The 15887-nt window shown below is 31.7% G+C and overlaps 1 protein-coding gene across 1 annotated transcript in view; it reads left to right on the top strand.

The window, feature by feature from the left end:
• Nucleotides 1-3124: 3124 nt before the first annotated feature.
• The window catches only part of LOC136969069 (mediator of RNA polymerase II transcription subunit 26-like), a 69793-nt gene continuing 57030 nt past the window's right edge, over nt 3125-15887 (top strand). The window contains exon 1 of the mRNA XM_067263162.1: nt 3125-3293. Within this exon, the coding sequence (XP_067119263.1) occupies nt 3231-3293 (63 nt within the window). The 5' untranslated portion in view covers nt 3125-3230. The remainder of the gene's footprint in view (nt 3294-15887) is intronic.

Here is a 15887-nt window from a genome sequence, read left to right as displayed (position 1 = left end):
ATTCAGAATTTTTCATGATTGATCTTAAAATTTTAAAATATTTAATTCGTAAGACATTAAGTAACGAGTGGCACTTGCAAAGTTAATGGAAGCCATCGTCATCGAGCATTTCTGAATCTTGTTTGGCAGTAAATTAGGCCTTATATTATAATTGTCTCTGGATTTTATAAAGAAAATAATAAATTTTTTGACTTAAAGATTGATAGAAAATTGATTTATGATTAATATTTATATCTACTTTACATACAATTCTTTCATACAGTGGAAGGGTAATGAATAGGTTCGTCTCATTGGATGAATTAGATTAAATACGAGTGTGGTGACCTTCAGAAAATCTTATAACTAAGAACAAAGTAGATTATAATTAAATTATTTAGACAAGATAATTAACCCTAAATATCGTTAAGTATTAAATCAATTATAATTAATTATTTGTATCAATTAAACTTTCTAATGCAACATAAGCTAGTTTTTAGAAGAGGGTTTTAAATTATTCCATCCTCACTTCTTTCTCTCTCCAATCTTTCGACTATCATTCCCTTATAATATATTCTTCTATATCTTATTATTAATAAGGAATATATTGTAAATGATATTGAAGAATATAAAGAGATGAGAAGAATATATTGTAAGGATGAGGCGCCCTACATTCGGGCACTTGGGGCACTTGTCCCCCTTTTCCTAATTCTCAAATTCCATTATCGACTTCTTGCCTTTTGTGCGAGTATAAAAGAAAATAACGAACGGTATTTGGCCTCGAAAACGAGGAATGGTCCTCGTTTCGAGGCCGGTTGCAACAAGTGCCGTCTTGTTGGAGTGCCGATCAGAAGTTGAATCGTAGTTTGAAGCTTTTTGAATTATGTTTGATGTCCCTTTTTATAGTCTGCGAGGGCCGCTGTCGCAAGGAATATGATACTTGATCTACTACTTAATCTATATTTTCATAGACGATAAAACTGATCTAGACTTAAAGCTCATCTATAAACTATCAAATATGAGCTTCACATGGGGCCCCTTTAAAAAATTTTCATATACACAGTGAAGCGTCAAAATTTTAGATTAATTGAGGTCGGATTTTATCCGGATTTTCAAGTAAACACGTAAAAATTAGCGTTTTTAGTACTGTAAATCAAGTTTAAGTGTTCTAAGATCAAGCCAGTATTTCACAAGAATGCAAGAATACGTACGAAAATTCAAAATATAATCTACACAATCGCTATATTTAAACAAAAAATACAATATTTATAAGTTGGAAAGTAAAAAATTACGAATTTATCTGTTGATCTTCATCTGCTTGTAGCTCATTTAAGTCAAGCTCATCTACTTCTTCGCGTTTCATCTATTGAATCTTTTTATTGTTCTACCTATCGATCTTTTTCTACTTGCAGCTCATCGATCGATCATCGATTACTTTGAACTTGTTCTACTGAAGCTCAGCTATAAATTCCACCACTGAAACATTGAGCTTCAATAGAAGACAGTCTGTAGATGATTTCCAGTTGATCCCGAAGATTCAAATTAAATATATTGATATTAAATAAATTACTTCAAAGTATATAAAAACTACTGTAATACACTAATAATCCAGATGTATTTTTAAACCTATTCAATAATAAATTTCAAAACATTTATTGTTTATTTATTGGCGAGTTACAGTTTATTATAAACTCATTTATAACTTAGTCATTCTGAAATGTTTATGGATGATGTATGCATTTTTATGGTCATTGGCATAGGCTAAAGCAAGAAGTTTTGCCATTGTTTCGTGGTTTTCGTAGTTCAAAATTACTTTAAAGTGCTACAAAGCATTTTACAAAGCCGATTTTTGTACAGAAGTTCAAGAAATCTGTTATAAAATATATTTTAAAATCAATCGATTTGTATTTTTAAAAATTAGATTTCGAAGGCTCACAAAATTAGGCCTAGTTGCTCTATATGAACACCCATTTGTCTCTCGAAATTGTATCTCATCAGAGGCTTTAAATATATTAGAACTACTATAAAGTTGCTTATAAAACCGAATTTTCCATAGAATTTAGTATTAAGTGTTTTAATATGCATTTTATAAAATTATTGCGATGCCACAGCTAGGTTTAACTAGGCCTAACTGTTCAATGTTTTAAGTATGCGAAAGACATTTTGAGTCTTTTTTTTTTTTTTTTTAAACTCTTTTCGCCCTGTGGGCACTAAGAGGGCCTCATTTAGAAAGCCCATTATGGGTTCGGCCAGGCCCACAATGGGGCATTTTGAGTCAGAAAATTGTATTGTTTTTCTTTTTAACTCTCGTTTAAGACTGAAAAATTAATCAGAAACAGTTTAAATGATAAGTAAATGCGAATATTCGCAACAAATGTATTTATTTTTTTATGATAGGTATACACGCTTAATTTCCCATAAACTTTGAGAACTGGGCGCCATTTTTATAAGTTTTGTTAATACATAAATCATAAAAATGCTAATTTATAAGGAAAAATATGTGGATTATGGTTAAAAAGTTCAGAAATTACTTTTTTCTTTGTGTAAATATCTGATTTATGGAAAAAATAGGACTAATGCGAATTACACGTCTAAAAGAAGTTTTGTGCAGATCGATAAAAGAATTCTGCCAAGAATAATTGCGCTTTTGCAGGTTGTTTACGGAGAAAAGTTTTACATTTTTTAATCAAAATTAGCCATAAATGATATAAAATTATTAAAATAAATTTAAAAAAAATTATCGATGTTCGAATGTCACGTGACTAGACGAATTACGAAATTACAAAATTTCAAGCGTTAAAGACTCGAAAATATTTCTGAAAAAGTGAAAGAAAGTATTAAAAAAAACATAAAATTTGCGCATTTACACAATAAAAATTATCCGTTCAGTTTTTAATCAATTAAATTACGTCACTTAAAGCAGACGACGCTGCGAAATATAATAATATAAAGCCAGCCGAATCTTTTACAAAATTCAAAATTAAATTTAAAAATTTTTTACTAAGCTTAGATTTTTATTAATTTTTAAAGAATTAGAAATAAAAGAAAAAACCTTTCTTTCCCTCTCTCCCCCTCTCATTTTATTTTTTATTTTAGTTTTGTATTTAGGTTGGAGAGGTCAACGTCACGGCGGATGACGTCACCGTGCCTTTCTTCGACGTCACGTCTACCCGTCGAGCATTGGGAGCCTATGTCCGCCATAGTAGTTGTGGTGCGTCGTATGCGAAGCTCGGCAAAGAGTGTTAATTCTCCTCATGCCGAACACTCTTCACGACATTAAGGATAAATTATTGAGTGCATTAGATCCAGACTACAATGTAAGTTGAAGCCGCATAATACGTAGTAAAGCAATTAAAATAACCAAACCCCATTTTTGTGTGGCAGACGATTAAAACAACCCAATGGTTAGGCTTAAGTGACAAATTTAAAAATCGTTGTTTTCGACTAGAATTGCCTTTTATACGTTAAATAATACGTCGATTAAATGTTATAAACGTCGACGGGGACGTAATTTAATAAAAAGATCGGCGTATTTTAACGTATAATAGTATTATTCCGGGTCGGTAGACGTCACAGAATGCCATGCTTAGTTACCAAAATCGTCTGGCTCGCAATGCCGACGCTTTATGGGATGATCTGATATTAAAAATGTGTATGCGAGTGGCATAATGTGATACGTCACACCGGTCCTTAAACGTGCTTAGAATAAAAGATTACACGAACACAAAACAGTTAAACCGAGTTTAATGTGTGTAAGACGATCGGTTTATTTTTAATTCCATGCTTAATTTTACTAATTAACGGGTGTCGAATTCGTTCTTACAATTCTTCCATTCGAATTTGGGTTTAAAATGTGCCGTTTTTAATCATTAATTTAAGGTGTGTATCCTGCTTTGGGTATGCTTTGTATTATGCACTGGAGCTTGATTTTGTTATGGTGGATTCGGAACTGTGGGACATATCTGATGATTGGTTCGAAAGTGGATGAAATACAACCGTTTTGATTGGAGTGGTGATGTGTTCTGCTTTACCTTATGTAACGGGTCTTAATTTTGTTATTTCTCGTTTGTTAGATGATTTAATGGCAGATTTGGAAGTGTAAGGCGTATCCGACAATTGGTTCGGAAATTAATGACGATTGTGGAAGGAGTACCACGGTTCTGTTCAAATTGATGGCATATTTAGCTTTACGTTATGTAACAGAGCTTACTTTTGTTAAGGGAATATATCAATAGTACACATAATCTGTTAGAAGATTTAATGGAATTGTGGGATGTATTTGACGATTGGTTTGAAATGGATGAAATTTATGGAAGAAATACAAAAATTTTGATATATTCTGCTCTAATATCTGTATCTTGTATCTTAATATCTGTAAGAGATTGGTTTATTTTTGATTTGATGCTATTTTCATTTTGATGCTATTCATTTTCGATTTGATGCTATTCATTTTCTTTAATTAACTAATTAATTCGTTCTTAGAATTCTTCCGTTCGAATTTGATTTGTCTGGGTTTAAAATGTGCCATTTTTAATCATTTTTTTATGGTGTATATTCTGCTTTATATTATGCACCAGGACTTTTGTTATGGCAATATATCTCGTTTATTGATGATTTGGAACTGTAGGACATATTTGATGATTGGTTCAAAAATTGTTAAATATATGAATGAAATACAACAGTTTTGATTGGAGTGTTGATGTGTTTTGCTTTACCATACATAACAGGGCTTAATTTTGTTAAGGGATTCATTTCTCTTTATTACAGTTAGTGGGTTGATTTATAGATAGAATCACAGATGTACTTACTTTATTGTTGTGAAAATTCCACAAATTTTATTTATCAAATTTTGCTTGAAGTGATAGATACTGCTTTAGCCTATACAATATTTTGTTATAGGATGCATTTATTTCATTTGTTATACTTTGTTAGATGATATATATGATAATTTATAGTAATGATGTAATTGAAATTGGGCTTTTTTTTTTTTTTTTTTTTATTTGTAGTCTGATATTCAGTTTATACATCTTACACTGCATTCTTTATGTTGTAATGGATCCATTTACTGAATTTGAAGAATTCTTGTAAATAAAGTTATTTTGTAACTTTTGTACTCGAATAATTGGAATTCCTAAATTAAAAATAATTTGATAGTATCATTGATATTGCAATAGTTAAAATTTGCAATTTGCAATTTTAAAATTTGTATTAATTAAAATTATGATGAAAGTAATTTATTTTTATTTAGAAAATGTTTACATGTTAAAATTGTATATAAATTCAATTTAGTGAGTGTTAATGTGTGCATAAGTGTTAAATTTCTATTTCATTTTTCACCTTTGATTTCTTGTTGAATGAATAATTGCCAAAAATTGTGCTTTCGTCCATTTTCTGCTAGTTATATATTTTATTTCATCAAGCCATTTCCTTTTAGGTCATTTTTTGCTTCCTTTTATCTTTTGATGATCTTGTTGTCTCTTCTCTTTTGTATTATGTATCCTATTTAGCTATATTTTATATTTATATATGTATTATGTGGCCTTGTATTTTAAAATGGTAATTTATTTTTATCTTCAATACAGATTCATAATATTTTCGGATGAAATGATACTTTATATTAATAATTTTGTTATATTAAACTCTGTGATTGGTTTGCATGAGAGCAAAGCTTTATTTTTTAATTTTGACTATTTCAAGAATATAGCTTAATTTTTTTTCTATAGTTACTCTATTAATTGGGTAGTTATTTTGGTGAATTTCTGCCTAATTCCTTCATGATCAATTTTTTTGATATATATAAAGATATTGTTGCCTCAGCTGAAGTTGACAGTAATGAAACAAATATTTTATTCTTTTTCATTGATCCAAAATTATAGATTTATTGTATTTGAAAGGCTTATTCTTGTAAGAGAGATTTTTCAATTAAATTTCTGTTAAAAACCACTTAGTGATTTTCTGACTGTTATAAAAATTAACATCCTTTACACCTTATGTTTCTATGGTCATTGACAATTTTTTAGCATATAACTTTGTTTTATATATACCGTTCTGTATTAAATTTTAAGAATTTAATTTCAGATTGATCATGCCTCCATTTTTTATAAGTTTGATGATGTGAAAAGCTGACTTATTATTTCAGTTCTCACTTATAACTTTTGATAGGGATAAATAGAACAAGGAAAAAGTTACCTTGATATATGTTGCATGCTACATTCAGAAATTCCAAAGTAGTTCTTTCCAATAATGTTTAATAAATGCTTTTGTTAAAATTATTTGAATTTTAACAAAAGGAAAATTTGTCCCTGGAAAATTTTCTGTAGACATCTATGTATGGGATGTGTTGAGGATCAGTTAAACTAATATAGTGTTTGACTCTATAAAAAGAGAGTTAATTATGGATTTATCAGTTTGAATTTTATTTTAGGACCTGTTGCTTTTGATTTATATCCTTAGCTATTTATTATAAGTCTGCTCCTTCACTATTTAGTTGTTAGTACTAATGCTTAATTTGTAATCTGTTGTAGTTTCATTGTTGTCTTTCATAATTATGTAAAATGAGTCTTTGAAGCTTCCTGTTGTGTTATCCAAACATTAATTTCTGCAGTTAAAAATTCATTTCATTGTCTTCATAAAATTAGAAAACATTTAAACTATTAAATTAAAATACTGATAAATAATACTGAATCATTAAGCTGCAGAGTTCATGTGTTTCTGAATTTATGCACTTATGAGATTACACTTATTAGTTGCATTATAAGCTGCTTTGTTTTTCAATTATTACATTCTGTTTTAAGAACAATTGTTTGTGCCACAGACTTTATCATAAGTTTCTTATATAAATTGTATCAAAATTGTAAGGAAGTCTAACATTGAGAAATTCTAAAATATTCGATAGAATTTTAAACTATATATATTGTTTTTTTTTTTAAATAAACTGCAAGTGTGGATGTTCAGACACTCTAGAAATCTTTGTAAGCAGCAAAAACCAATTTAATTATGAATTTCATTAAAAATGACCGAAAGTGTATGTAATTAAATTGTTTTTGCTGCCTACAAAAATTTCTTGAGTGTTTGAATAATAAATAAACTGAAATACTGTTTTTAAAATATTCCTGTGAAGAATTGCTGTATTGTAAAATTAGATATTTTCTTTATAATGAAGAAATGATAATTAAAAGATCACCATGAATTAACTGTTAGCTGTATTAAGAATGAAAAATTTTTGAGTAATTTCATACTGGATCAGCATTAAAAATTGGCATACTATAGTAGCAATTTGAAACATTTTTATTAATGAAGCTCAAATAAATCATTAATTTTACATATATATCAAGCTGCAAAGAGAGTGGTGTTAACCTTGAATTTTCTGAATGATTATAAAATTTATTCATTTTGAATAGTATGGTTTAGACCAGTGATGAGCAAGCTTTTCTGGATGTGGACTACAGGTGAACATAGGCTTCTGATAGGCAACATTCAATATTTCTTAGAGTTTCAGGCTTTGAATCTGCTGAGTATGAATGCACTGTATAATTGTCAGTATACTATGAAGTGAAATAATATATTCTGATGGTATGCAAATTAGTAATATGTAGTTTATTTTCATCTTTTTACTTGTTCAAGTTTATGTTCATCATGAATATCAGCTGAAGTAATAAGGTTGCATAATGGCACATGGCAGAAAAAAGACAAGAAAAAAAATTGCATTGCCAAAACCATTGAGGAGTGCATATTAGGACCTTATTTGCTGCTTGTGGCCTAGAGCAGGGGTGGCCAACTTTGGTGTACATAAGATCTACTTTTTATCTTAAAAATGTGTTGCCATCGACTTGTTGTCATAGGCATAGTCTAAGTGGAGAGGGGGAGGTGTGTAATACATACTATGTTTATACACTGTATTTCAGTACGAGGTGCACTCCTGCGAGCTATGGGTAAATAAGCAAAATATATTCAAAACTATTTTTTTTATTTTTTAAACCACTTATTAAGTTTTTGAGATATAAGGCTTATAAAAAAATTAATTTCCAGACCCATCTTTTGATGTTTGCAGCTACCAGTTCATTCCGTACAGGTGGTACCTAAAAAAATTTTCAAGATAGATTTTTAGTAACTTACAATATAATTTAATTTTTTTAATCAAATGCAATGTGTAAGTTGTGGTACTATTTGTTCGTAAATATGAAAAAGTACAGTATGGCTGATAATTTGATTGAAGATTATCATGGAAGAATGATATAAAATTTTTAGATTAATTCTTTGTTAATCTATCGATCGCGGGAGTGCACGTCGTACTGAAACACTGTATATCTACCTACGTAAAAAACAACATAATTATTTAACGGGCTAAAAGACTCATATTCAGGGGAATTAAAACAACATGAGTAATTATTAACAATATTTATTAATTAGAATTAGCTACAGATAAAGACAGATTTGGAATCTATTTTATTACCTTAATAATAATGGGAGAAATAGTAATAATATTGTTAATACATGTACTAAAGAAAAGAAGCTACCTTATGACAGTACCAAATATTCAAGCTAAATGGCTGTTTTTTTCTATGAGTCGAGTCATAACTGCATGCATACTGTTGCGTTTGCTTGTTACGTTCAGGAGTTGCATTCAGTTACAAGTGTAACACATAAAGTAAAGACATTGTGAGCGGTCGACCAAAATTGGCTTAGCGATCGACCAGTCGATCGCGATCGACTTGTTGGCCACCCCTGGCCTAGAGGCAATGGTTGCTCTGACTGGTTTAGAGTTATATTGGAATCTGTATTGCCACAGAAAGTTGATGTAATTTGTTCATTTCTATACTGTAAATATTTGTCAAATTACTTTTCTATATTAATAACTTCCATTCATTTACACATTTATAGTCATTGTGCACAGCACAATATGAATATTATAAATATGAAATAGATATTGTGTTTGCCATATTTTCAGATGAAAAATCTGAGCATTTTATTTATTTTAAAGCAGAAAATAAGCTAAGATTTTGAGTTTAATACATGATAGTTAAAAATAAACTTCACATTTGTTATAACTTTTATTATGTTAATGCTGCATTTATTTATAGATCATGTTCAAAATAAGAATCTCTTTTAGCTGCACACTTCTGCCAATGTTCATACCACTTACAAATTGTCTTGTAGCCCATTCTGTGTTATTTCCAAGTGCCCAGTACTTTTTGGCACTTTTCAAAGTGAAAGTTCTGATACCTGTGTTTGTTTGCAACATAGATTCATTAACCAGGAGCCTTACCTGCATTGACATTCTTGATTGTCTTTTTGATACAATAAGACAAAAACAGTTTTATCTCTTAGAAAAAAAAACTGGGTTTTTTTTATCATGACAATAACTTGGTATATTGCACTCTCCTAATTAGTGAATAGCAAAACACAAGATACATGTACCTCTATAACTTCCATTATTCACCAGACTTTCTTGTCTTCACCAAAATGAAAGTTCTACTGAAGGGTTGCTAATTCAGATTAGCTGGAGAAGTGATAAGTACTGTAATGATTTAGCATTTGCACTTGAGGTAACAGAATGGGCCATAAGGCTGTTTAGTAAGGTATAAACATTGGCAGGTATGTATAGCTACAGAAGGTGATTATTTTAAAGATGATCTTCTGTAAATACTTGTAGTATTAATATAATAAGTTATATTAAGTTCAGTTTATTTTTGATCCTGCCTTACAGTAAAATTTTGTGTTGTTTCTCTGAATTTATCAAAAAAGGTTATTTTATTTTTAATAAATCATATTTTTTTAATAAATCATTTAGACTCGATTGTAATGTAGTTGAAACATGCTAATACCACAATCATTCTGTAATGCTTAATAGTAAATTAGAATTATTTATAATTATTAAATCTTTATTCAGTTTTGTTTTTAGTTTTTTGTTATAATACTTTGTATTTGGTTATTGTGATTTATATAATGTCCAATTACATTTTGTAATTGGATATTGTTAATGATATAAACATAGTTAAAGTATAAAGTACTACTGTAGTGGAATTAAAATGGTTAAAACATGTTCAGAACATAGTTTCTTTATTTTTCTTCCTGAAATTTATATCTAATGTTAGATTTGATGCATTTAAAATTGATTTTAGAATATTAGGACATTATTTATGGTGAATTAGTTTGTCATGGTTACTTTTTTGTGTGTCTGCAGATGGTTTATGACTTAATTACAATACCCTTTAAATTTTACTTCCGTACTACCTTTGATTTGCTGTAAAAAAACATTTTTTTGAACTTGTTCTTGGTAAGCATTGTAAACACATGGATGATTTATGTCAAGAGCAATAGGAAAGAGGAATACAGCAGTATCCTGCTTAGTATTAGAGAAAATACACACAGTTGGTACACAGTTTATTTAAAGCAAATTTAGTGATGCAACCAGCAAAGCTCAGGTTGTTTCCAGTTATTGAGCACTTTGCTTACTTTGCTAGTGATAATTTTTGCTTTCAGCTAGATGAATTTACTTAAAATGTCACCTATAGTTGATAGTTATGAAGTACAGTACTTAAGAGTTGATAAATTAAATATACTGACAGTACATAGTCTTCATACCTATATTACCTCATAGTTTAAGCCAGTGGTTTCCAACCTTTTTGTACCTGCGGCCCCCTTAAAAAAATTGTTGTGCCCCCTTAATTTTTCTAACAATCTAATTTCATAAATACTCAACTGATATTATAATTTATTTAATGGGCTACAAAATAATATACAATATTATGTAAAAATATACATAAAAAAATAATTATTTATTATAAGAAATAATAATTTTAAATGTACTAAAAATAATGTACTATTATAACAGTTATGAAATTTACCTCAATATTAATTTAGAAGTTACCAAAGCGTTCATTCTACATATCAACGTGGTTATCGCAAGCACTACTAACGAACTAATTCTGTTCATAGACAACAGAAAAAAAAAAACAGATGCTTCTGTTTACTGAAGTTTGGCGCGAGTAAAGCACGAGAATACCCAGGATGTTCTGAGTGCTTGTCTTTTGTTTCCTCGCCCCGCCGCGCTTGGCTCCAACGCGAAAGCGAGATGTTTTCGTTCCAGCAAGAGTATGGATGGATGTTTTAGCATTTGTACCCGAAAAATTCGCGGCGAGGATTGTGGATTACGAATACCTATTTTGCTGATTCATTTTTTTGACACCTATTCGACTTTTTTGGTTTGTATTCAAAAATGATATTTTGGAAACAGCTGCATGTCCCCCTTGCAACAGTCTCGCGGCCCCCTAGGGGGGCGCGCCCCACAGGTTGGAAACCACTGGTTTAAGCAATTGTTCATGTTCACTCAGTAGTTTTCACCTTCAATTTGAATGAAACAACATAAACAAATCTTTCATTTAATTAGTAAGTTAATTCATTATGAAATATAATAATGTATTTTACACACATTTACAGAAATGTATCTTAGAATAAACAAGTAATTTACTTTCTTGGGATATTTATCTCTCTTAATACCGTATGGACTTTTAAACTGGGTACTGTCAGACTGAATGCAAAATAGTGAGTGAAGTTTGCTAGCATCACTTAATGAAGTCAGGAATGACATCATTTCCATTTGTATTGACCAATTAGATCTGCTTACGAGATCAATGCAGATGAGCAATTGAAATTATGCTGTTTTTATGATAACCCCTTTCCATTTCATTATGCATCCTGTTTATGTATCTGTGTGTGCATGAAATGGCATCACTTGCTATAGTAGTAGTTGTAAAAGAGAGTGAGAGCTGTCAGTCATTTAGCTGACTGACTTAGCCCTTTAGATAGGAAACAGAAAGAAGGTTTGAAGGTAAGGTGATAAGCAGCAAGAGGATGTTAAATAGATAGATAGGATAGAGGAAAGAAGCGACCATGGGATCCATGGGCACCCACATTGCCTTTACAGATACTCCTCACTTTACGACCGAGCTGTGTTCTGATGACTACGTCGTTAAGTGAATTGGTCGACAAGTGACAGATACTCCTCACTTGTCGACCAATTCACTTTCACTGTGTTCTGATGACTACGTAAGTCATCAGAACACAGTGAAAGTGAATTGGTCGAAAGTGAGGAGCTTGCGCCGAGAATATAGGATCGTTGTAAAATTATACAATTTATGCAACAAACTTCAAATTTATTCATAAAAAGACTATTATAGTATGCGCATGCCTATTATAGTACGCTTAGTGTGCATGTCACCATTCGCCACTGACTGACACTGAAACTGAGAAAGGGGATTCTTCGAATTGCAGGTCGAAACTCGATTGGTCATAAGTGTGAGTGGTCGTTAAGCAGATAGGTCATAAAGTGAGGAGTACCTGTATTTAATAAATAAAACAAAATATAGTTACAGGATACAATAACAGCATAAACAGTTATGGAAAATCCATATAAATGGCATGATAATATATACAGTATACAGGGTTAAGGTTTACAATTTAATATAAGTTAATACTGAACAATTAATGTAAAACAGAGGTGAAGTTATATATGTACTGTACATAGCATATATGTTCAGGAACCGTCCTTGCTGTCTTCATCAGTTTCACTTTCTGATGTTTGTGGATTGGACCATTGCCATTTGGTGTCTCTTGCTGTATTTTGAGATAGTATGGTTTTAAGTTCTTTTGTCTTCTTGACAAATGCTTGCAGGCTGCACCACAGCTGTTTGTTGGCAAAGATGTCTGCCAGCTATGGTGGCCATGTTAGTCCACTTGTGATAGTTTCCCTAAAAATTTTGTTCTTTGCTGCTGGAATTTAGGGCAGTGAAACAAAATGTTTGTCATCTCCTTCACTTTTAAGTTCACAATCACATTTATTGTTTGTGTTTTTTTTTAAAGTGGTAAAGATAAGACTGAAATTTCCTATGACCCATTAGGCATTGGATCATGTCTGGGTCAGGTTCAAAGTGATGGGCTTTTTTCCTTGTCGTTTGAGTTGATATAAATCTGTGGCAAGGTCTTCCTGTCGTGGAGTTGTCCATTCAGTCTGTTATAGGATGTTTGTAATTGAGTTTATTTTCTACTAGATCGTTGTCATTGGTATTCATAAGTAGGTGTGGGGGGAGTGGACTGTGCAAGCTTTTTTGGCCAGCAGGTCCACTGTTTTGTTCCCTTTGTAACCTTTGGGAGCTGGAATCCAGTTGAAGTGGATGGTTCTATGCATCTCAAGAGAGTTTGCAGTGTTTGTTAATTCTCTTCCTAGTTGTGTGGGTCTCCTTTTGTTCTCAAGTGTGTGTAGCACTACCTGCTGTCAGTGTAGCTATTTATTGTCCCTTTGTAATAATTGATGTTGGTTGCTATGTGAGTTAGGGCCTTGTACATTGCCTATAGCTTGGCCTGTGTAACACTGCAGTAAGGTGCCATCTTGAGGTATGCTTGGAAGGTTTTCCACCCATTCTCTTTTCTTGCTTAGACCTGTCTGTGTAAACACTCCTGTTTTTGTAATCATCTATCCTGTGGCATTTTATTTTGTCTATTAAATCTTCACAATTATGTAGGATTTTTCTCTCCTTCCTGTTTTTGGCCTTTCCTTGGTCTGTCCATTGTGTGATGTCCTTGTTGGAAAGGTACCACTTCCTTGTGAGTGCCTTGGCTGTGAGGTGGATGAGCCGACCTGCAAGAACCAGCAGTGCGTCTGTGAGTTCTGTGAGTGTTGTCCTGTAAGCTCTATACATCTGTAGAGCCACCCTGCACTGAATGAACATTAGTTTCCTACTTCCATGTATGCTATTTAATGTTTCATGCCATACAGGTATTGCATAAAGCACCACCGGCTCTATTGCCGCCTTGTATATGATTTTACAGTTCCGAAAATTTAGCCCCCACTCTTTGCCTGCTATCTATGTCAGCAAATTTATCTTCTGGTTAGTTTTCCTACATATTTCCTCAATGTGGCCTTGGTATATAAATACTTCAACCTTTGGTCGAAGTATATACCAAGGTGCTTTAATTCCATAACTATTTGATTTTCTTGCCGTTGGTGTGCACACCTATCACTCTTTTCAGTTGTCCACTCTTGTTCTTCTATGTGCATGTCATTGTTGCACAATTTGTGTGGTTTACTGGCAACTTGTGATTATAGAGCTAGTGGAAGGAACGGCGAAACTAGATAGAGGCGCCTCTAGCGGCGATGCCGAGTAACAGAATCGGGGCTACAAAGGCAGCACCAGTGTTGTTTCACCTAGTACTTTTGTACTAATCTAATACCTTTTTACTTGTTCCAGTACCAAGATACCCAACGCCATTTTCCTTGTATTATTCATGAAATCCTAATACCTTTCCTTTCAATTTAGTACCTTTCAAAACATTCGTTTTAATTCTATATTTCTATATTTTTCTACTTTACTTTGGCAGTAAATAGATGTTTTTATTGCTTCCTCATTCAAGTGCAGCAGTTGAACGTATTTTTTTGCAATTAAATTTAATAAAAATTAAACTACAAAATCGAGTTCTTAAAAGCAACAATGATAAAATGTTACACTTGGAAACCATCATCTGCTTCAACCATACAAAAACATGCTAGTGAGGAAGATTCTGATGATGACGATCTTACCAGTGATTTTTCAATGTGATAATTTTAAAGTTCAGTACTTCATGTTCATTACTTTTGTTTCATCATTTTGTTCATTTGATTGTCGTTGAGGAATAATAGCATTCTCGCAACATATGAATTTATCCTGTATGAATTTTGTATGTTACATGTAAAACTATTTATATTTTAATAAATAGAAATTTGATAAATTCTAAATTTATATATTATTTATAAGTATATATTTAATAATATATAATATATACATACATTCTGCCGTTTAAGTTCAAAGTAATGCCAGCATTAGTCAATACAGTCACTTCTCTACTTACGACGGGGTTCGGTTCTGCGACTTCGGACGTAAGTCGAAATGGTCGTAAGTCAAGAAGTGACTGTAGATCATTGGGACTGAGCAGTATTAATATTCTGATATTTATTATACTCTTAATTTTGTAAAATTTAAAGGGTGGTGTGAAAGAAGTAAACTATATATCTATTTTATGGTAAATAATGAAATTTGTAACTAACCATATATATAAAGGAACCTCAATAAGGACCATAGCAATAGCTAATAGTATTGTATTAATAGGGAAATTCTTATCCTCATTTCCTCAAAATACTAATTTTGCTTCTTACTCCTTACTTCCACAGATCTCGTAAATTCAAATATCACATCATATGCCAATTAATATCTGTCAGATTAACAAAATAACATAAAAAAAGAAAATTACTAAACTTTACATTAGAGAACTAAATTTAAAATAGAGCCAACTAAGGTTAACAGGAGATTGGAAATTGGTTAGAATGCAACACATCATTATGTAATTAACCTCAGGAATTAAATTGCAGTCAGCCATTTATTTTTCGTCTCTGGGTAGGCCTATTATTCATGCGGGAACGAATAAAACTTTGTACTTGGCGGCTCAGTAATATAGGTAGCACTACAACCGACCACACAACAGTTATTTTTTGAAGTTTTGTTGGCAGAAAGCTGTTTTTCATTATCACAGGCAGAAAACAAGCACCGCATCTCAGTACGTATCTAACCCAAAGACGCTCGTGTATTCCCGAAAAAGTTTCCTTCGCCTGCGTACAGGTGGCGCTCAATGCAGTTCCACTAGCTCTATTGCTCCATTCCTGTACTTTCTGCACTATGTTATTTGCCTCTTTGGCTGGGTGGTCACAATTTGTATTGGCTATCATGATCAGCAGATCATCAGCAAATGCTTGGATTTTTGTGTCCGTGGATTGTTCTATTATATACAATAATCCATCAAATATCAGGTTCCAGAGGCCCGGACCACATCGTGATTCTTGTGGGCAATTTCTGTGTACCATACTGCTTACCAAGATATTGTTT

The sequence above is a fragment of the Centruroides vittatus genome, unplaced genomic scaffold, assembly GCF_030686945.1.
Source record: "Centruroides vittatus isolate TY-2023 unplaced genomic scaffold, ASM3068694v2 contig_17, whole genome shotgun sequence".
In the NCBI taxonomy this organism is placed as follows: domain Eukaryota; kingdom Metazoa; phylum Arthropoda; class Arachnida; order Scorpiones; family Buthidae; genus Centruroides; species Centruroides vittatus.
Note: the sequence above shows the minus strand (reverse complement) of the source record. Positions and strands in the feature narration are given on the sequence as shown.